This window comes from Larimichthys crocea, chromosome XXI (assembly GCF_000972845.2).
Source record: "Larimichthys crocea isolate SSNF chromosome XXI, L_crocea_2.0, whole genome shotgun sequence".
Classification (NCBI taxonomy): Eukaryota; Metazoa; Chordata; class Actinopteri; family Sciaenidae; genus Larimichthys; species Larimichthys crocea.
This window is the reverse complement of record NC_040031.1, coordinates 19,984,728-20,005,874: the sequence shown is the minus strand read 5'-3', so window position 1 is coordinate 20,005,874 and position 21,147 is coordinate 19,984,728. Positions and strand designations below refer to the sequence as shown.

The 21,147-nt window shown below is 39.2% G+C and overlaps 3 protein-coding genes across 6 annotated transcripts; 2 read left to right on the top strand and 1 right to left on the bottom strand.

Moving 5' to 3' along the window:
- Positions 1 to 312: 312 nt before the first annotated feature.
- On the bottom strand, positions 313 to 7,244 carry prpf18 (PRP18 pre-mRNA processing factor 18 homolog (yeast)). Of its 2 annotated transcripts, XM_019255575.2 has the most exons (11): positions 7,064 to 7,244; positions 5,573 to 5,650; positions 5,340 to 5,366; positions 3,914 to 4,015; positions 3,720 to 3,833; positions 3,324 to 3,470; positions 3,033 to 3,101; positions 2,664 to 2,804; positions 2,495 to 2,566; positions 2,246 to 2,401; positions 313 to 932 (listed from the first exon to the last, which is right to left on the bottom strand). In XM_019255575.2, the coding sequence occupies exons 1-11, from the start codon at positions 7,127 to 7,129 to the stop codon at positions 852 to 854; spliced, it is 1,053 nt and encodes a 350-aa protein (XP_019111120.1). In that variant the 5' UTR covers positions 7,130 to 7,244; the 3' UTR covers positions 313 to 851. The 2 variants fall into 2 exon arrangements, with proteins under 2 accessions (XP_019111120.1, XP_010755384.1); XM_010757082.3 differs by lacking the exon at positions 5,340 to 5,366.
- Positions 7,245 to 8,721: 1,477 nt separating this feature from the next.
- Positions 8,722 to 13,728, top strand: bend7 (BEN domain containing 7). 2 transcript variants are annotated; one of them, XM_019255599.2, is made up of 10 exons: positions 8,722 to 9,059; positions 9,595 to 9,672; positions 9,752 to 10,105; positions 10,392 to 10,508; positions 10,594 to 10,946; positions 11,526 to 11,633; positions 11,751 to 11,868; positions 11,953 to 12,066; positions 12,264 to 12,305; positions 12,871 to 13,728. In XM_019255599.2, exons 1-10 carry the CDS (start codon positions 8,996 to 8,998, stop codon positions 12,927 to 12,929), a joined length of 1,407 nt encoding a protein of 468 aa, XP_019111144.1. In that variant the 5' UTR covers positions 8,722 to 8,995; the 3' UTR covers positions 12,930 to 13,728. The 2 variants fall into 2 exon arrangements, with proteins under 2 accessions (XP_019111144.1, XP_019111143.1); XM_019255598.2 differs by having other exon boundaries at positions 10,389 to 10,508.
- A 570-nt stretch (positions 13,729 to 14,298) lies between these two features.
- sephs1 (selenophosphate synthetase 1) lies at positions 14,299 to 21,142 on the top strand. Of its 2 annotated transcripts, none has more exons than XM_027272855.1 (10): positions 14,299 to 14,580; positions 16,588 to 16,748; positions 16,842 to 16,938; positions 17,158 to 17,261; positions 17,354 to 17,461; positions 17,825 to 17,979; positions 18,076 to 18,166; positions 18,270 to 18,369; positions 18,955 to 19,167; positions 19,865 to 21,142. In XM_027272855.1, the coding sequence occupies exons 2-10, from the start codon at positions 16,653 to 16,655 to the stop codon at positions 20,077 to 20,079; spliced, it is 1,179 nt and encodes a 392-aa protein (XP_027128656.1). In that variant the 5' UTR covers positions 14,299 to 14,580; positions 16,588 to 16,652; the 3' UTR covers positions 20,080 to 21,142. The 2 variants fall into 2 exon arrangements, with proteins under 2 accessions (XP_027128656.1, XP_010755385.1); XM_010757083.3 differs by having other exon boundaries at positions 14,300 to 14,580; positions 16,626 to 16,748.
- The last annotated feature ends 5 nt before the right edge of the window (positions 21,143 to 21,147 follow it).

The following is a 21,147-nucleotide window of genomic DNA, read 5'->3' as shown; positions in this document are numbered from 1 at the left end:
TAGAGCACATAATAGCACCCTGATTTCTCAATTAGCTGTTTTTATCTTACTAGTACTTAATGAATTCTTAAGTAACACTAGGCAATCAACATTTTTTGTCATGGCACATCTACAGAGGAGAGCCTTTTATTAGAAACTGTTCCCGCACAGACACATTTTCTAGTTAAAAAAAAAACAAAGACTGGTGGCTAAAATAGTCCCATCAGCAGTCCAGCTGCAGAAGACAAGAGAACAAATATAAAAAAACAATTACAGGGCAAAATTTATCTTGAAGAAAGACTACACACTACATAGAAACAAGCAAACAGCTGGTGTGATAAAAAACAACACTTTATTTCCTTATTAAGATAAGACATGGACATTGATTGGTTCAATTATCTGCTGAAGAAGTCCACATTTAACTGTATCGATTTTTAGCAAGTCAAAAGAAGAGTTAAGAATTATCAGTTATAGGTCAAGTGTAATAAAACTTACACTACTGCATCTTCCTTGACTCAAGACACACTGCTTGAAAATAAATCTTATCTGTATGAAAAACTTATGTAGGCCAATATTAACAGAGCAATATGTATTTAATATTACCTGCAGTGGTTTGCACTCAGTATCTACAAACAAACATGTTCTCAAGAGGGACTGAAGACTCGTGATCTTTTTGCGTGACAGATGCATCAGTTTCCTCCGGACTGACAAGACTCAAGAGTTGTTGAGTGATTTCCAGCTGAATGTATACAACACGTCTTACAAATTCTGCTTAGATTGTGTATTTTCTCAGACAGTTATCTTCTGTAAAATGTGCGTACTTGAATAATCAAGGTGCTTTGGACAGCCTTGACATAACTTAAGCTTAGAAGTTACAGAGCGTTGTACTCCACGCACTTTGACGGATCAGTTGTGAAGTGTTTTTGGCAGATAGTCATTAGCCTCTTTAGTCCCTGCGAAAAGAAAAAAACAAGGCAAGGAAATTAAGTTGGTAATGAAATGTATAAAAAGAAGACAACTATATCACACCTGGTGAATTAATTTCTCAAATTGTCTAGTAACATATGTAAGTATTATTAGACCTAGACATAATACTTAAGTAGTCAAAATAAGAACGGGAATAATTATAATTAATTTGTAGTGGAAAATTCATAAATCTACATGATGAGGGAAAAAATGCTTGGATGCTTTGTTGCCGAGTTATTCAAATGCATCCATATTTAACTGTGGGCATATGGTGTGCAACCAGTTTAATCTAGAGGTTACGACAAAGACGCATATGGTGTGCAACCAGTTTAATCTAGAGGTTACGACAAAGACTTATACGATAAATTCCTATTCTGTCAGGATGTTGATCTTGCAATTGTTATTAACTTGTATTTGACCTTCAGGGTCAGTGTCCTAGAAACAAATCCCAAACTAATACTGATTTGGAAACTATCTACATTTACATTAAGTCATTTAGCTGATGATTATCCAAAGCAACTTACAAACAAGGCACAGTGCGACAAGGACATGTTAGTGCTGCAGTAAGTACTGTGACAGTTCTAGAGGCAGCTAGATTTAGCATGACCAGTTGTTGGTAGTGCTCGGAGGAGAGATACTCTCTGAAGAGCTGGGTCTTCAAGAGCTTTTTTAAAAAAATGTACAGAGGGACCTGATCTGGTAGGAACTGGTAGTGCGTTCCACCAACGAGGAACAACAAACGAGAAGAGTTTGGATTGCCCTGAGCGTATGGGTGGCAGAGCCAGGTGCCGTTTATTGGAAGAACGCAACAGACGTGAGGTAACTTGTATAAGGGTAAGTAGGTGTGTGCACTACTGGAGACTACTTTGTAGGCAAGCATTAGCGTTTTGAATTTAATGTGGGCTGCTACGGGTAAATAAGCAACAGGGTAACATATGTCCTTTTGGGTTGATCGAAGACCAGGCACACTGCCCCATTCTGGATCATCATTGTGCAGGCTGGGAGGCCTGTCAGGAGGGCGTTACAGTAACTGAGTTGTGAGACGACCACAGCCTGTGTCAAGAGTTGGCTAGCATGTTGATTCAGGTAAGGCCTGATTTTTTTAATGTTGTGAAATGTGAGTGGGCAACTGGGGCAACATGATTAGAGAAGGTTAGTTGGTCATCAATCATGACCCTGAAGTTTCTCGCTATACATTGGGACATAGGTCAATTTTGATGTTGATGTCATGGTGTACAGTAGGTCTGGCTGGGAGGACCAGCAGTTCAATTTTCTGTAGGGGATAATCTCAGAGTCTCACCTGGATGTATTTTCTCTGGGTCTCGTCGTTGAGCACATGGGCCACATGCTTGGAGAAGATCTTCTCTCGCCCAGTACGGGCGTGGATACCCACCATTGTCACACCGATAGGCCAGGGAGCATTACCAATGGCCATCTGCAGATAGGCATCGTTTGCCTGACAAAAAGGTTTAATAAGTTAATAAAGTTGAAAATGAATAAATAAATAAAAAACATGCTCAAAAACACTGTTATACAGATAATAACATACCTTGACATACTCTCTCTCCAACATGAATTTAATGATGTCTGTGATTGACTCTTTGATGTCAGCTGGTAAACTCTAAAAAAGATTTTTTAGAGAAATTACAACTATTAAAAATTAAATTGATAAACACACTACATACATAACATCCTCCTTGTAGCTCCACAAATGTTACCTTCTTTCTGAGCTTCCTGAAAAGAGGTTTGAGGTAAGACTCAGTTTGTGAATGGGTTGCACTGGCCAGCTTGCCCTGAACACTTCGCTTCACGTGGTCCTCTCGACTGTTTAGATCTTTGGCCCAAACACCAAGAAGAAACTAGAATATCAACAGGAAATACAGCTTGTTATAAAACAAATTAAATACAATTAAGACATGTGTAATATCTCTCGAGCTGTTCAACAATGATTCCTCTTTTTAACAGCAATTCAAATCAATACTGTAAATGAATGAACAACATTAATAGCAACCACAGCAGTGGTGTAAACATTTTCTATCCAACAGCTCCCTCTAGATCAAGGACACTGCATTATTCTCTTGCCTTACCCTTAAAAACTTGTCGATAACATCCTGGTCTCCATCATCATCTCCTGTGCCCAGTGTTTTACCAAGAGCCTGAATGAGTTTCAGTAGCAGAAACAAACTGAATCACAACCAAAACTTACTAAAAACAAGGATATTTAGCACATTTATAAAATGTATAACTGATGTTACAACTAAACAATATTCTAGTGACTACAAAATGAGTTATTACTACACAAATAGTTATTATAAATGACCTATAACTTGATCTAACTGAAAACAAAACATATGGACCATGTTAACTATGCAAAGTACCTCCAGTTCTTCTATAGTGGTGTTTTCTTCATGTACTTTCAGGTCGTGCTGTGTGTCCACTTCTCCTGGCTCTGTTCCTCCAACAATCTCATTCAGGTACTGCTGATCAATCTTGTCCATGGCTGCTTTCAGATCATTCCTCAAGCCCTAGACACAGACGCAGCATTGAGAAAAGTAAGTGAGCATACTGTGCTTCAAAGAACCACATATATATATATTTTTTAAACAGCCACACTCATCTGTATTCTTACTGTATACAAGTATTTAAAGGCAGACATTAAAATGATAGTGACATGCATTTTTTCAATGTAAAGGTTGATGTTTTGTTTTTTAGCATTGACCTGAATCAGGATATCTTCACCGGGTGATGTGCCCCACTCCAACAGTCATTCCTACCTTGTTTACTTCTGGGGTCAAAATCTCAATCTTCCTAAGTCTCTGGAAGGCATCATAGTCGGACTCTCCAAACAGTCGGATCGGTTCCCCTCGTTCCCTAAGCCGTCGAATTACCTACACGAACAAAAGACACATTCAGCTTGTGGCAAGTAAAATTACTGTGAAGGAGATGTTAATATTTCATCTTGACTCACTTCCTGTCGTGACAGTGTCATTGGCAGCTTCTCTTCTGTTAGCTCCAGTTCTAACACTGGATTAGCTGAGGTGGATGGCTCATCCTCTTCCTTCTTATCAATCTTAAGAGCAATGTGGAGGGAAAATAAATAAATTAAAGTTATTGGTTGGATGTAGATGTGAAATTAAGGTCCAGAATTTACAAATGGGATATGTGGGGGGAAAAAATCTGCAATGTCTTCATGAGATGAGACCTCTGGATTGAGGTGGATGTGTTTAACTATGATAAATTGGATTGCACACATTTACACCCCTTACCTGCAGTCTAAGGAGGCAACTTACCAATAAAAGCAATCAAGTTGAATATTACATTAATCCCATAGCTTTAATTTAATGGAAACCGAATGCCGGCTGCTGCACCACCTAGGCCTAATCACAGGCAAAACCTATTCTTTGCAACAAGGAAAGTCAAAGTACACTATCAGATCATGCTTTCATGGGCACATGCACACTGGCACTCTTAGATTGTGGTTTAAGGAACACAATCTAAAAGAACAAACATAAACTGACTACAAAAAGCCTTCCAAACAAACAATGGCCCTTGCTCACAGTAAACCGCATGTGTGCAAAGCATGGCTTAATTAAGTTTGACATTTTGCACAAAGTAGAACATAAATGCATTTTTTCCATAGAGCAACTGTTACAAGGCAATGCAAACTAGTGACACAAAACCAGAGAAACATAGAGTTGGTATAAATATTAAAAGCTGCTGTCACAGATTATGTGCAAAATAAGAAGTGCAGCTTGAGAACAAAATGATTTTTTATTGAGGTTCAGTATCCCATGCTGAAATCCACACCATGTCTGTGTCCCACTTTGGCTTTGTGGATTCCTTTCCTTGTTCCCTCGCTTTCTGACAAGTGATTGTTGCCGAGTTTATAAATAAGTTGTAGCACATAAGTGGTCCAGCATATAATCTAGTTTTCATAGTGGCTGTCATACATATATGTAAATCGTTAAAAGCATAAATATCAACAATGGTGGAGTATTGCAAGCACAAAGTTGTTCGGCACAATGCAGATGAATTGAAATACATATTTTCAAATACTTTTATGTCACTGGCTACACAAAGCAATTGTTTGTTGTATGAAATCCATCTTTTCAAAATTACATGGACTAAATTTATCAAGCACAATAAGAGGGAGAGATAATGAAAACTTTCTATAGGTCTGACGTCAAATTAGTATGAGCACCAAAACACCCAGCCTTCATTAGGTTCTGGAAAGTAAAGATATCTCCACCATGTTTTTTCTGCTTTTATCCTTACTGCCTTGAGAAAGTGAACTTTCAGAAAGGGTGCCAAGGAAGCGGAAGCCTTTGGGACACAGTGTGTTTTGTCCTTGTATCATGCATCCTGTCAGCTACGTTCACTGTGCAATCCCATACCTGGCTCTCAGTGGTCTCTCTCTGAACCTACAGATGCAGGCAGCAGAGGCAGGTTGGGGAAAAACAGCATAGTAAACACAGATACAAACACTAATGTGAAGCCCACCTGTATTTTGTTTCCTGGTTTAACTACAGTATTTAAGTGTCAAACTAAACATGACATAAAGCTGAACTGAACAGGCAGTGATTTAGATGTGTCTGTGTACGTGAGAGAGGGTGCTCTGGACATTAACCTTATAGCCACATCTTCTGAAGTAATCTTCTTGCTCCTTGCGTGCAAGATCAGCCCTTTTGAAGAATTTTTTGGAGTCCTGCAAAGAAAGACAAGTGAATGTTTTACACTTTTAATCAATCACAATGTACAACAGCAGAAGAGCGGTATGAAACTCTCACAACAAAGAAGCCGTATACTGATTACTGCCTTCTCTTTTACTATGACATTGTAGTTAGTATAAGGGTGAAATACACATCTATCAACATATCTAACCTGGCTTTGTTTGCTAATCCACAACGTAGATAATGTTAGTTACATTACTCATCGTGGTATTTAATCACATTCACCTTTAATACAAAAAAAGCTAGTCATTATTAGTATTAGTATTAATGGCTGATGTGGCCTATCACAGACCATGATGCGTTATAAATACCAGTCAAATATGTCCCATTACAGGCAGGGCTCAAGAAGTTATTGCCTTTACTTTCTTAATTAATAGGTGGATCGTTCTCCAACTAGCTTCACAAGATGGATAAGAGACACTTTTTTTTTATTTCCTAAAGTTAAAAAAAATGAAAGTGGAAAAAATGAAATACACACTAAGAGGGACCACACAACATTTCACGAAGACCTGGAACACTTTTCTACAAAACTACAAGGGCTTACACATAGCGCTTATCGAAGAAGACCAAGAGGATGGTGTAATGATGCTTTAGTTTAGTCTGTACAATTTGTGTTTTCAATGTATGACAGCAAACAGTAGTGCAGATGTATCCTCTATACATTTATATATAATCGTTGGCATACAGTAAAGTAAGTAAACCGATGAAGAATATGTTCAAATATTTTATTATATTATATTATATTATATTATATTATATTATAGCTCCACCATCTCTCTCCACATTTGCATGTCTATGAGCCTTGTACTTGTACTGTATGTGTGTTTGGGGTTAAAAATTGCATGTAAATAAAAAAAACTGAGTGAAAAAAAGTATTTCCCCGTTGAGTGGATTAATAAAGTATCTCTTAAAAACATTAAACATGATATTAGTAGGTGAACAGCTGACTGGATGATGCTGTGTGTGGCATTCAGAGTAGCAGATGGCAAGCACAGCTAATTTAATATTAACGTTAAAGAAGCGGATATAATAATTAAGGCTTAAGTTTTAAAACAAAATGTTTAATTAAATGAGACCAGAGGTCAACATGAGGACATTGTTACGTTGACGCTACGTTGCCTAATTGCTAACAACTTTTGTTTACCTCAGGACTGAACTGCTACTACTGCTAATACTCTCGGTATGTTAGCTGCATCTTGCACCGTGTGAGTTAAACAATGTATCAATACATCGATCGATACGTGCAAAACATCGATTCTTCTTCTTATTATTATTATTATTTTATTCTGGAGGGACAGCGGCTGAACAAGCTAAGTTAACGCTAGTCAACATTTTAGCATCAGGGGCTACCAGGCTAACAAAAACAAGCAATGTCATCCTTTACTCACGTCAACAAGCTGCTTATCTTCAATGAGTTTCCTCTTTCTTGCGATTTCAGCTTTCAGTATATCCATTTCAGTGAGAGAAACGTGGTTGTTTATTTCGACAAATCAACCACACACGTAGGACCGCCGCTGTTACGATGCTAACAGCTAGACGTTTAAACCGGAAGTTAACCTAAACTGCAACAGCAGACTTTCAGTATAAAAGTGCTTAGTGATTCACGCTGCGTTGTCGATTGTGTTTCAAAATAAAATTCGTTGAAATAAAATGTAACTTGGTTTAACTAACCAAGTCTTATTTTCTTAAAGAGTTTAGCAGAGATACCAGCAATGCAGCTTAAAGATCACCTTCTGGTCAGCATAAAACAAAATGATTGCTTTTATTCTTTCGACATTGCTGTGTTATTATTGTAATAAAATTATATTTCAGGCCCCAGTAAATGAGAATATTACTACATGAAACAGGCTTAAAATTAAACATAAAGCAGTAGTAGCAATTATAGGCTACTGAAAAGCAAAGTGAACATTCCTAAAGTCTCACTGTTGTTTTACAAAAAGTAAAAATGTTTTTGTAGTCATATATTTCTGTGTGGGCTGTTGATCAAAGCTTCATTATTTCTTAGCTGTAGCCCACAATGTACGCCCATTTATTCAAGAACAAGTCAACAAGGTACAATTGGCTTTTTCAAGTGATTTTAAAAAAAATGAAATAATCTGTTTAGTACACTACATTGTCATTGTTGCATTTCAGCATTTGGACATGAAGAAATATATTTTTCAACAAATAGTCTACATTTCTTTAAATAAACATTGCTTTATCTTCATACTCATATTCAAATTTTTCCAATGCACTGTCTGAATACCCACGGATACACTCAGAGCATTTTAGGTTTGTTCTATCTGATCTGACCTTTTCATGTTGCTATATTTTGCCCCATTTTCAATAATATATACGACTGTGTAAAACTCCAAACACAGAGCTGATGCTATATTTCTTACAGTGCAATAAAAAGCTATTTTCAAGGTGTCGGGGTTTATGTTTGGCATTATATACAAATGATACAACATACTCTGAGAGACGATCAATGATATTCTACCAAGAACAGGGACTGATAATGAAGGAAGTGATGGAAAAAGCGACACTATCTGCACTGAATTGCACTTGTAAGTGACTCAATATATCCTCAGCCAGCGAGCATTTGTAGCCTGAAGCGAGGTCATGACTGGAAGGAGGGAAAATTCATCCTTTCTTGCACTAGCTTCAGACAGATATTGATATCCACATAAGGATTTATATATATACATACAATCAGAGATTTGCTTGTCATGAAATATACTATTTGTTTGTAATAAATGTAACATTAAAACTGAAAACCCCTCATAAATGAGTTTTAGTCATCTGCTACCCGCTCCAGTTAGAGTTGGTGATTGAAATTTTTTTTTTCATTCTAAAAAATGAGTCCCTCGAACGATAATCAAAGCTTTATAACAGTAATTATATGATACACATGAATAAGAATCAAGAAAAAAGTTTATTTTTGCCTTTACTGCTTTTGTTTAGATCCCATTCAATTCATTGTCTGGACGCTACAAATGTCTGACTCGACCTTTTAGATGAGAACATACCATCAGGTGGCGCAAAGGGATATGTGACGAATTTTTAATATTAAAGTCATTAATTTATTTACATGGCGGGAGGGAAGAACCAGCATCATGTTGGCAGACGGAATAGATCATGCACAGCTTTTATCAAGTGAATATTAAGCCTAACAGGGTGAAAAATCTGGCGATGACAGCATCTGTAGCGCAGCCTAAGGAGAAATTTAACTGATTAATAAGGTAGACGGACAGTGATTCCGCTGAGTGCATCCTAGTCACTGATTTCGAGGAGCGATTTTCGACTGTACGACTTACTGTAGACTATATCCCCCCGTGAACATGGAGTTTGGGGAAAGGAAGAGGAGAAGGAAGTCACAGAGCTTTAAACTGGTCACGGATGAAGGTAGGCTGCTGAATGAATGCGAGACATTGCAAGACGCGCGTCTGTGTCTGGGTGTTTGTCTGGCGCTTTATGCCAGCAGAGAAGACTGTAAACAAAAGCGATGGCCACGACAATGCCCATAATCTGTGCCTCGGTTTTAACCAACAGCTTACTCTGATGATTCAAGTCCTGCATGTAAAAATTCCCTCCTGGACATCATCTCAATGTAGATTCAAGAATAAGTACACGAATAGTCCAAAATAAGAAAACACGATGCGCATTTTGAACATATAACATGCGGTTTAAATTGGTTACTTTTTGCTGAAGCTAAAAGCTCTAGGCCACCTCTCCTGACTACACTACTTCATACCACCTACAGGTGGTGGTTTCTACATGGGATGGGGGAAGGAGGAGGGGGGCTGCTTTCGTTGACATCACAGTTCCTATCAGCTTGCAAAAGCTTCATATTACACTGCAAAAGGCCACATCATTCAGTCACACAGGTCTTATTGTGCATATAAGATTTTGTTTCATAACCCTGCTCTTTTTCCTGCAGATTCAGACACTTCATATATGATGAATTCCAGCTGCAAATATGCCAAGGGAGAGCCTAAAGATGCTGCTGTGCCTGATGGTATGTGTGACTGTAAGGATTCATTTCACTGATATATTATTGCAGATCTCACTAATTATACCTTTCTCTCTTAACCTAGTTTGGGTGGGGGATGAAGGCATGGAGATCAAGAGGCAGATCACAGGAATGATGAGGCTTCTGAGTGATAAAACCAGCAGGGTTTATCAGCGTGCAGGAACAGAGCAGGACAGCTTAACAAAGGAAGCCCAGGATAGGCATCTGACCTGGGTACATCAGCCTGCACCTTTATCTCTTGTATCAGAGCACCACCAGAGCAACAGCTGGAACTCTGCAGGGGACCCAGGGCCTTCACCTTCATCCATATCCACGCCTATCCCCAACAGTCCAGGCGGTGGCCAGTACAGCACCCGCTCCAAATCCACAAAGATCCTCACCAATACTAAGGATCTGATCAAAGTGAATGAAGCTAATGGTATGGTACCAAAACATGTGTGAAGATGAGGAAAAACAGACACAACTTTAATTTTTTAAAGAAAAATGATGCTAATAAAAAAAATATAGTGGACATAGAGTCCAGGATTGTTGTCAAGATGTGTGTGTAGGGAAGACACGTGTTTATCCATACAAGACAGTCAGAGACTTATCCACACATACACACTTTGTTGTCAGAGACATCACAAGAAAACATATTGTGTCTGTATGCGTTTGTATGTTTGAGCAGACAATCACTAACCAATGCACCACTGACTTTTCAGCAGATGTAGTCCCTCCTGCTGCGTCAGAACCTCCTTGCTGTATGTGTAACTGTAAGGGCACCTTGCAGGCTATCTTGCAGGAAATGCGTGCCATGAGGAGGCTGATGCAGACTCGGAAAGGTCAGTGGATGAACACGCTGTCACATTGAAAAAGTGAGAAATGCAGAGAGAATAATATAAATAACGCCTTCCTGTCTTTTTCTAGCATCTTTGGAAAGACAGGAACAGGCAGCATCACCATGCCAACCTCGTCTTGGTCCAGGTCCTGCTCCTTGCTGTAGGCCCCGCAAGAGGAGACCAATTTATAAAGTGGCACCACTCACAGTGTCTAGTACTAGAAAAGCTGCTCTTGCCTCTCTGGAGGCATCACCAATTATAGCTGCACCTGCAGAATCTGGGAAGAGGGAAGAATGTAAGAAAGAGCAAGACTCATCTACAACCAACAGTCATTCAGTCCCCTCTGGGGTTTCTGTGCTGCCACCTCAAAACAATCCAGTGACTGTCAACAACACACACAATCCTCTCCTGAACCAACTAAGGGAACCTCAGTCATTAGAGGTAATGTACACTTGCCTGTGTGTGTTTTCTGTGCTTCATTTGTATCTGTAATATACTGCACTCTCTCCCATGAAAACAGTACTTTGAATTTTATGTTTTATGTCTGATGAATTCATTCTCCAGATTCTCCTTAAATGTGTGTTTGTACACCAACTGATAGGAATCTATTTTAACTGGAAATACATGCAACTAAATAATGCTGCCTTCATTTTCTTTCAGATTTCTTTATAAAGACACAGAACAAAAACATTTGCATCTCTTAGTAGTATAAAAACGTCTTTATCGCTTCTTTTTGCCATGTTTGTGCATAATATTAAAAGCTGTTGCCAAGTGACATGCTTTGTTGCTAAGCAGGACCTTAGTGTCCCCTGAACCTTTGTGATCTAAAATCATAATTTGAAGAAAGTATTAGATATTAAGTTTTGCATGATCATCCTCAGGCATTATTTTTCAATGTCTTTAGCAACATTATGAGTTAAAGCTAGTGCTCATGACAAAGTCTTCTTTCTTATGTTCTAATGTAACATTTTCCTTTAATAATTCACAGTTGAGACTATGTGTTACATGATTCTCTTTCAGTCTGAGGTGCGTCTCGCAGAGGATTATGATGTGTTTATCTCAAAGGCTCAGCTAGACTCCATTCTGGTCAACTATACACGCTCTGGCAGCCTGCTGTTCAGGAAACTGGTGCGTATCAGTATTTTTTTTTTACAGATTTTAAGAGCCATGATTGTGGTTAACTTTGCAGTCATGTGGCACCATGGGTTACTTTATTTTAAACAATTGATATGACTAAACCTTTAGGTGTGTGCCTTCTTTGATGATGCTACCCTGGCTAACTCCTTGCCAAATGGTAAAAGGAAGAGAGGGCTCAATGATAACCGTAAGGGCTTGGACCAGAACATTGTGGGTGCCATTAAAGGTATGGAAGAGGAAGATACAAAAAATTGAATTGGTCTCTTTGTGCCAGAGGAAACATTAATAAAGTTGTGTAAACTGTGTCCAGTGTTTACAGAGAAATACTGCACTGAACACAGAATAGATAAGTTGCCCGGACCACGAGACTGGGTTCAAATCCTTCAGGATCAGATCAAACTTGCCAGAAGGAGGCTGAAAAGAGGTACTGATTCCCTTATTTTCCTTCTTTTATTGATGTAGCTTTTGCTTTATACTTATATTTGATCTAATATCCTTCTTTAACAACTTATGGATTTTGTGAACATGCTCAAAGGAAGTTCATTTATTATTCAGGAATAAGTTTATTAGTGTGAGTCATGAAGTCAAGATGAAAACCATGTTCTTCCTTGGCTCTTGCAGATGCTGCAGAGGCAGAGGAAGTGTTAAATGGACCATCCACAAGTACGAACCTCATATTCTCATATTTGAATATTTAACATATATAGGCCACACGCACACACACACACACACACACACACACACACTATCCTACGCGTTTCCTGTCTACTACTTATCTTTCTGCCTGCACTTTTCCCCTTGTATCAGTACTACATCTTACAACATGTTTCCATCAGCCCCCCACTGAGTCCACAGTGTCTTTACTTCTCACTTCTTCTTCTTCTCACTGTCACAACACACACACACAAACACACACGCGCACACACAAACTGGTGTTGCTCATTGGCTCGTATGTCTTTGTCCCGCTGTCGCTGTGACATTTGACATTCTCACGCAGCTTCCCAAAATGTCAGCTAATTATCTTCACACCATGCAACACACACCCTCTTTCACCTCTCTATTTCATTCTCGCTGTCTCAATGGCATTTATTTTTTGCTGTCAGATTGTGGATTTTTTATTTATTTTTTTGGCTATGAGACCGAAAATGCCCACAAAATGTGTGAACCCAGTTGTCTATTTTGGTAATGATATTTTAAATTTTAATGTTATTTTTTCTTTCTTTTTTAGGCTGTGACCATAACAAGCCTGCAAGTGTGAAGGGGACAGTGGTAAACATGACTGGCTGATTCGAGGGCTACCACAATGGCCTTATTGCTAATTTGTTAATTGTCTTCATTACATCACTGTATCACTGACCTGATACATTTTGCCACTTTAGCTCTGTGTTATGGATGTAAAGGGAAAAAATTGAGGACCAAATGAGGGAGAAGCCTACTTAATGATATCATCTCTCCCATGCACACACACACACATACACTCCACCTATTGTTGTCCTTCAGACTTTAAATGGAAACATACTGGGATCTGGGATTTTGTGCCAATAGACATTGAACTATACAGTTGTTATACAGGTCATTTTCATGTTTAGAGGTGACTTACTGTTTACATCATAGGCTACAGCTTCAAAAGCATACGTGCCTGGTTCTCATATGCCATTACTCGGGGGAGTCACGTCTAAAACGAGTACTGTAACTGTATAACATTTATATAATTTACACAAATTACTTTTTACGAGAAGTTGTCCATTGTGGATTGTGCCTTTTAAGTGACGAGTACTTCAGTGGATGTAACGTGCAGTGCAGCATCCACCTCAATTACAAACACTACATCCAAAAATAAATAACTGATGTATTTTCTGGTTCATTTTGCTAATTAAAAAATAAGGTTATTACATCTGGCCTGAAAATATAAAAATACACCATATTCTATGAAAAGTTGTTTCTTTTCATTAGAACCTGGAGGCTATGCATATCAGTGCTATTGTTGTTAATATTGTAATTGGCTTTTTCTTTTTTTTTCCATTTCTGCTCACAGTGCACATGAAATGAATAGATGTTTGCACCATTAAATATGGTTTCTTCACAATTTTGTGTGTGTTTTGTTTGTTTGGACATGACATGGCATTGTTTCGACATGAGAAAAAGGCTTCATATTAATGAATTTCTTTCAGAAGCATTCTTGAGGCCCAAAATCAGCATCAGAATTACTTTAATTCGCCGGGTATGTGTGCACACATGAGGAATTTGAATCCGGTTACACTTTTGCACTCTTGCACTCAAACATGTATAGACATACAGTAGGTACAGTTAAAAAACAGAACACAAGAAAAAAAACTATGAACATATAAAAAGGTATATATACATATATCTGTATGTATAGACAAAGATAAAAAACTAAACAAATGTTTACACTGAATGGGAATGTGCAATGAAATGGTGCCAAAAACATTACAAATATAATACTGTCCTAATGTAATAAAATATTTGTTGCAATATTAACATCATTTTATTAAAAGCCAGCTGTTGTCAAACAGCCGCACCGTGTTGTGTTGTTGTAGGTGCAATTGGAGGGAAAACAGTAAATTAAAGGTACACGCCATTGTGGAGATTTTGTTGCCAGACTTCACAGCTCATTAAAGGGGATGTTAAAGCCGCCACTGTGCAGGCTGAGGACCCTTTGAGCTCTCGTCAGCTCCCTCTTTGTATTATAAACCATCTGCTGTCTCATGAAGACAAATCGCGGTCGGATACGTACGTGCATTAAAAACACACGCGACTTCACGCTTTATCTTTTTTTTTCTGTCCCCGACTCGTGAGCTTGGAGACAAACATGTGTTAATTTCCGTGCGGCGTTCTCGCAGGACGCCCGATTCTGGCCCCATTGCATTGTGGTGTCGTCCCCGCTCTTCTGTCGGGATCCGCCGCTAACGCGAGGCTGGTAAGGATAAACTGGTCAGAGCAATTAAAGGGGAAATGTTGCAAGAATATAACTCCGCTTTGGTCCTAAAATCGCATCTAGGACAATTGTAAACACTTCTATTGCACCATATCATTACAAACTTCACACGGGCAGCGTGTTTGGCGCCGTTTCAGTCATACGAACTGTGATGTTGCACACATCGCATGGCGCGGGACAGGAAAGGGTTAATTTTTTCCGCCGCCGACATTTTTGTTCGGCGCTCTCACGGCAACTTTTCAACTTGTGCATGTGCGCCTCGCTGCCGTGCTGCTGCGTTTCCACAACTATGTGTCACATTTCGCACCGTGGTCTGCACGGTGTGTGTGAGTGTGTGTGTGTGTTTGTTTCCAAACGCGGCACCGCTCGGACGCTCTCGTCTCTTTGTTGAACAGAGCTGCTTATGCCTATCACCTCATGCATGGATCGGCGTTTGCAAAAAACGAAAATTTGTAGAAAATAAACATAATGCCGAAAGCTGTCACTGTCAACACATGCGCGTTGGTTTTAAAAGGTTAGGTAGCTCATGGTGTGCTTTAACATTACACCGAGTAGTTTCTCTGTTAGCCACTGCCTCAGGGTTGAATGAACTTGCCAGCATTTTGTCTCTTGAACACTCCCACATTTCACTAACCGAGGCCCCCTTCAGCCACTTAGCAGTAGTTTGACAACAAACCGGTGTTATAAGCAACCAATAACTGCTCTCCCTCCACTGACAGGTGGACAAGTGTTTTAACTATTTTCATGCTGTCGCGACTCATTCATTTGAGAGTCCATTAGCCAACACACCAGCACACTGGGATGTTTGAATGCTGTTGCAGCATAGTGTCCACTTCAAACTCCTACTAACTCCTAAACTGACAGAATTAAATAAATCTTGTCCATGAAGATGAAAACACACCTTGGATTTATTGTTTCATTCTTCATTTTTGCAATCTAATTTTGCCCAGAGCACGCATACATCTTAATATAATGCAGATCAATACAATATGAGTTGAGACAGTGTCAGAGAGGTGCTGTCTGTGTCCCTGTCACTGGTGTTTGCTTGTTTTGTTATTTTGTCTGCAAATCATTTTTACGTTGATGACTGAAATGATTAGTCGGTTAATCAGTCTGCACAAAATTGAATGCAACTGTTAATTGTTTGAAGTGTTTCCTGTTTCAAGCTTCTCGGCGTTGCTTGTTTGCTGCTTTTCTTTGTTTTATGTGACTGCAAACTAAATGACAAACAGAATATTTTATATTATTTAGGTTTCAGATTGTTGATCAGACTAAACGAGAAACATTTAAATGCCGTATCTTTAAGATTGAGATGGCTCTATATCCAGAATATGTTAGATATCGAGGGTAATATGTATAATGTTTTTATTACTGTATAAAATACAGATTGTTATCTAATTGTTATTTTCTTAGAATAAACCTTTCATGTTTCATGTTGTCTTCCACGATGTCTGCAATGTTACACCGTCATGCTCTAGGGCTTTCCATGTTTTTCACACATTTCTTGGCTACCATAGTTTGTCCTGCACGCTTGACATAAGAGGGTGATTGGGTTGCAACTGCACTGCTCGGTGCCAGTAAATCCTAACCTTCAAAATGCTTCACTGAGGGCTTTTTTTGAATGAACCTATAACTAGTATATTTCACTTCTCTCTGATATTTTGTGAACTAAACAATGAATTGATTAATCAGGATTATAAATGACAGATTAAGTGATACAAGCATTATTAGTTGCAGCTCTCTGACAGTCTTACAAAATGAACATAAGCTGCACGAAGGAAAGACTCACTGCAGTGCTGCTGCTTCAGATTGTACACGTGTTAAATCTAATTTTTACTTTTCACCATTCACGTGAAATGATCTACAAAGGAGCATATTTGTGAATAATCTGAAATGACATTGCAGTGTGGATGTTTATTATTATTATTCAAAGTTTATGCAAATAACAATATTTTCTGTGGCTTTAAAAACAGTGTTTCTTATCCCCAGTTTTGTTCTTCTTTTCCGGGTCATTGATGTGGTTCTAGTGGTGAAGACCCAGACTTTCTTCAGACATGTCCGTGAGGGAATCCTTTAACCCTGAAAGCTATGAGCTGGACAAGAACTTCAGGCTCACACGCTTTGCAGAGCTCAAGGGCACAGGCTGCAAGGTTGGCTCCCCGTACCAAAATTGCCTTTTAATAGTTGAATTAGAAATGGTATATAGAAATAATGTGTGAAAATGATGTTGTCTTTACTCACAGGTGCCCCAAGATGTATTACAGAAACTGCTAGAAACCCTACAGGAGAATCACTATCAAGAGGATGAACAGTTCCTGGGAGCAGTTATGCCTCGATTAGGTAAATATTAATAACATGTAGCACTATAATAACAAATAAGTTGCCAAGTATTGTGATAAAAACGTATTAAAACTTGAGCTTCAGTTCTGATATGGACAGAATACCAGCACAGACACACTACACAGTATCTCAGAAGCTGTGTGACTTCTCTTCCTCTTCAAAATAACTCCGCTCAGCTAACACAAAGCTCTTCTTTTTCTTTTTCTTTTTTTTTTGAAGGCATAGGCATGGACACCTGTGTGATCCCCCTCAGACATGGAGGCCTTTCTCTGGTCCAGACGACAGATTACATCTACCCCATTGTGGATGACCCGTACATGATGGTATGGATCTTCTCTTTTGGCTGATCTGACATAGACCTACTTTACATACCAAACCTTTTATATGCTTAACTTTCAGTATTTGTGCTTTGTAGGGAAGAATTGCATGTGCCAATGTTCTAAGTGACCTATATGCCATGGGAGTGACAGAGTGTGACAACATGTTGATGCTTCTGGGAGTCAGCAATAAAATGTCAGAGAAGGTAAGAGGCATGTCTGTTGCTGTGTTTTTGTGTCTGGCAAACAACTGTGAAGAACCAGTTAGTTAATGGTTAAACAAAACACCACACGTTGTTTCTGAACAGTTATGAAAGGAAACTATTATTAGATATTATTATTATTATTACTGGGTTGTGCTCATGGGCGGACTGGGACAAAAAATCGGCCCTGGCATTCTGGACCAGAGCAGCCCACAACAAGCTCCTACTCCTTAAACATATATATATCGGGACTCGTCGGCCCAAATAGCACGTCGGCCCACCGGGCAAATGCACGGTATGCCAGATTGCCAGTCCGTCCCTGGTTGTGCTCCCTGTCTCTGCTCTGAATTCCCTCTGTATTTGCAGGAAAGAGACAAAGTTATGCCACTGATCATCCAGGGATTTAAGGATGCATCGGAGGAGGCAGGCACATCTGTAACAGGAGGACAGACGGTGCTCAACCCATGGGTGGTGATGGGGGGAGTTGCGACAACAGTCTGCCAGCCCAACGAATTTATCATGTGGGAACGACTTCCTATTACACATTTCTTTGCTTGTGCTGTTTGTATCAATTTGTTGCAGAAATGATGTTGATACCATTGTTTCACATTTCCCAGGCCTGACAATGCAGTACCAGGAGACGTGTTAGTGTTGACCAAGCCGCTTGGAACACAAGTGGCAGTTGCAGTACACCAGTGGCTAGATATTGTAAGTGCGCCTAAATAATTTTGACTCGACACTTCTTGTTTTTTAGGATGTGCATTGATTATATTTGTTGTATGTTTTTTTTTTTGTTTTTTTTACCTCTTAGCCTGAGAAGTGGAACAAGATCAAATTGGTGGTAACTCAGGAAGACGTAGAGCTGGCATACCATGAAGCCATGATGAACATGGCTCGGCTCAACAGGACAGGTAAAACCACTATAAATGTGTTCAAAGAATTGATTTTCACGCATAACCAGTTTTCAGATAAATAAATAAGCACGTTAAGCTGTTGGGCAAAGAAGCATTGCATGTGAGGCATGCTTTGTGAATGACAGGAGCAGCCCCTGCAGTAGCTTGGGTGTATTGTATCTTCTGTGGCATATACTGTAAAACTGAATGCAAAAAACAGCCTGGGATAACTTATTATAAGATAATGTTCCATGTGAGGCAGAAGTTGCATACATTAGCCATATAGAAATATGTCTGATATGTCACTGGATTTGTTTCCTTTTCCTGTGTTAGATTCTCCTTATTCATTTATTAATTTGAAGCAAAACTTAATAATGATTAATATTTGAATTATGACATCTGTCATCATAATAGTTATTTCTTTGCTTTCAGGGTGGCACACAATGTTTTGTCCACAATGACTTCCAGTCTTTGTGAATCAATATTTGTTCCACTGACTAATCTTTATGAAAACAGAATCTTCCGCATTCTTAATGAACCAATTCATCATCCAGATGCCCTTCTAAGTCTCTTTATCTCTCTTCTCTCCGTCTTCCCTTGTAGCGGCCGGTCTCATGCACACCTTCAATGCTCATGCAGCCACGGACATCACAGGGTTTGGCATCCTTGGTCACGCTCAAACGTTGGCACGGCAACAGCGAAGCGAGGTGTCGTTTGTCATCCACAACCTCCCGGTCCTTGCCAAGATGGCCGCAGTGTCCAAGGCCTGTGGGAACATGTTTGGACTGATGCACGGCACCTGTCCTGAAACATCAGGTGTGTTTGTGTTTGTGTACATGGCCCCATTGTTTGTACCTAATTGTTGTATATTATGTAACCTTGGAGTGAACAGTGGGACATAACAAAACATTAAAGCAAAGATGTTCCAGTTACAGTTGTGTGATTTGGACTAGATGAGTGTGAATAACTATAAAGCATTGTGAGATACAGCATAATTATTAAATATTAGGAAAGTAGGGAAAAACATGAATGGCATCATAATTTGACTTTTTGCTTGTTAAGAAGATAAGAACCTGTCACATAGGTAAAAGTTGGACTGAGGCTTATTCGTGCTATAATAATGCAGTTAAAGAGCTCTTTTGTTGTTTTTATATCTCTGAGCCACCCGATCCTTAAAGCCAGTGTAAGACAGCCAACTTATATAATTGGTTTGGTTTAAGAGAAAGTTACAACTGAGAGTATCATCTGTGTAATAATGCAAAAATCTCCACTAAAACCTCTAATGATGTCCAAATGGAAACAAATGAATGAACAAGCCTGGTGTTGTGTAGTCTCTGTAGGGATTTATCCAGTCAGAAAGACACTGCACTGCAGCCCTTACTGTGCCTTTAGACAACAATAATGTGATCAACATCAGCAGCACTTAGTAGAACGAAGCACTCACAACGATCACTACAGGTTAACAACATAATTTGAGACCCTTGTGACTGACCACATCTCTTTGTTTTTATAGGAGGCCTGCTTATCTGTCTGCCTCGGGAGCAGGCCGCTCGCTTCTGTGCCGAGATCAAATCCCCAAAATACGGCGAGGGCCACCAAGCGTGGATCATTGGGATTGTAGAGAAAGGAAACCGCACTGCTCGCATCATTGACAAACCACGGATCATAGAGGTGGCACCACAAGCGGCCACGCAAAACGTCAACCCAACTCCTGGTGCAACCTCTTAATCCTCATTTGCTGCATCATAAACCGGAACCCAAAAGCTTTCCTGAGTGATTTTAGACACATAAACTACAAAACCATCCTAGAGTGTTGAAATATATACACAAAATAGTATGTACACAGAAAAGACTGGGTTGGCGTGTATCTACATGAAAAACAGCCCCACACAGTCGCGCATGGGGCACGTCACCACCCAGTGGACTCAACCTGCAGTATCCCCATGATAAAAATGGTTAAGAAATAGAGCATACTTAAAATCCATTTGCCTTTTGTGTCTGTTGTGTTCTGTTATGTTAAATGTGTGTGATTGGCAGGCAGCTTCTGATAAGAGAGTGATGATGATGACTAATCTGATACTGTTGATTCATTTTGAATCTTAGGAAAAGCCTGGTGTCTGTTGCCTCTTTGGGTCTTTTAAAATTGCTCTCATCAAGCAAGTGGACCGTGTGATGGTGTTTCTGTTTGTCCATTCACTTTGTACAGTTATAAAGCCTAGTTTTAGTTCATTGTTGTAACTGATGCCTTGAAAGAAGACGTGACCAGAAAGATTTGTTTTTTTATTACTTTGACTTTTTGTATTGTCCCCACCTAAACTAATAAATATTCAAATAGAAGATGGTTTGGTTTTGAGTTGACTTGAAGTCATAAATGATACATTGTGATTTAAAGTCATGGAAGAAATCTGTGAGATAAACCCTCTGCTATCCTTTTCCCCGTTATCTGATCATGTTTAGAGTCTTATGATGTATAGTGTTTGCATTATCATGGTCACAGAATCATGCAGTCTGGGTTGTTAACCACAAGCACTCTAAACTGTGAGCTTGTTGCCTGTTGCCTTTGTTCAAGATCTGGTTCTATTTAGTCTGAATTGGTTAGATTTGGTTAGTGATGTCGGAAGTCATGCTGAGAGCAGCCTAACCTGTTATGAAGCATCCAGCAGATCAAAGTCCAGATCATTTTTGTTTATCCTAAATAGCCTGGATGTATCTGGAAGGCCTCTGTAAATGTTCATATGGATATCAGGAAAAAGACCTCCACTCCACCTCTTAAAATAAACTTCTCTTATAATATGT

What these genes read in the sequence shown, in the direction of transcription:
- prpf18 (XM_019255575.2), bottom strand. Translation starts at nt 7,129, where the DNA reads ATGGATATACTGAAAGCTGAAATCGCAAGAAAGAGGAAACTCATTGAA. An exon ending in AAGATAAGCAGCTTGTTGAC is followed by an intron (nt 5,651 to 7,063) that starts GTGAGTAAAGGA and finishes CTTTCTTTGCAG; the next exon opens with GACTCCAAAAAATTCTTCAA. An exon ending in GAGAGACCACTGAGAGCCAG is followed by an intron (nt 4,016 to 5,339) that starts GTATGGGATTGC and finishes ATTGCTCTTAAG; the next exon opens with ATTGATAAGAAGGAAGAGGA.
- sephs1 (XM_027272855.1), top strand. Translation starts at nt 16,653, where the DNA reads ATGTCCGTGAGGGAATCCTTTAACCCTGAAAGCTATGAGCTGGACAAG. An exon ending in TGGATGACCCGTACATGATG is followed by an intron (nt 17,262 to 17,353) that starts GTATGGATCTTC and finishes TGTGCTTTGTAG; the next exon opens with GGAAGAATTGCATGTGCCAA. An exon ending in CACCTGTCCTGAAACATCAG is followed by an intron (nt 19,168 to 19,864) that starts GTGTGTTTGTGT and finishes TTGTTTTTATAG; the next exon opens with GAGGCCTGCTTATCTGTCTG.
- bend7 (XM_019255598.2), top strand. Translation starts at nt 8,996, where the DNA reads ATGGAGTTTGGGGAAAGGAAGAGGAGAAGGAAGTCACAGAGCTTTAAA. An exon ending in CAAAGTGAATGAAGCTAATG is followed by an intron (nt 10,106 to 10,388) that starts GTATGGTACCAA and finishes CTGACTTTTCAG; the next exon opens with CAGATGTAGTCCCTCCTGCT. An exon ending in GCTGATGCAGACTCGGAAAG is followed by an intron (nt 10,509 to 10,593) that starts GTCAGTGGATGA and finishes GTCTTTTTCTAG; the next exon opens with CATCTTTGGAAAGACAGGAA.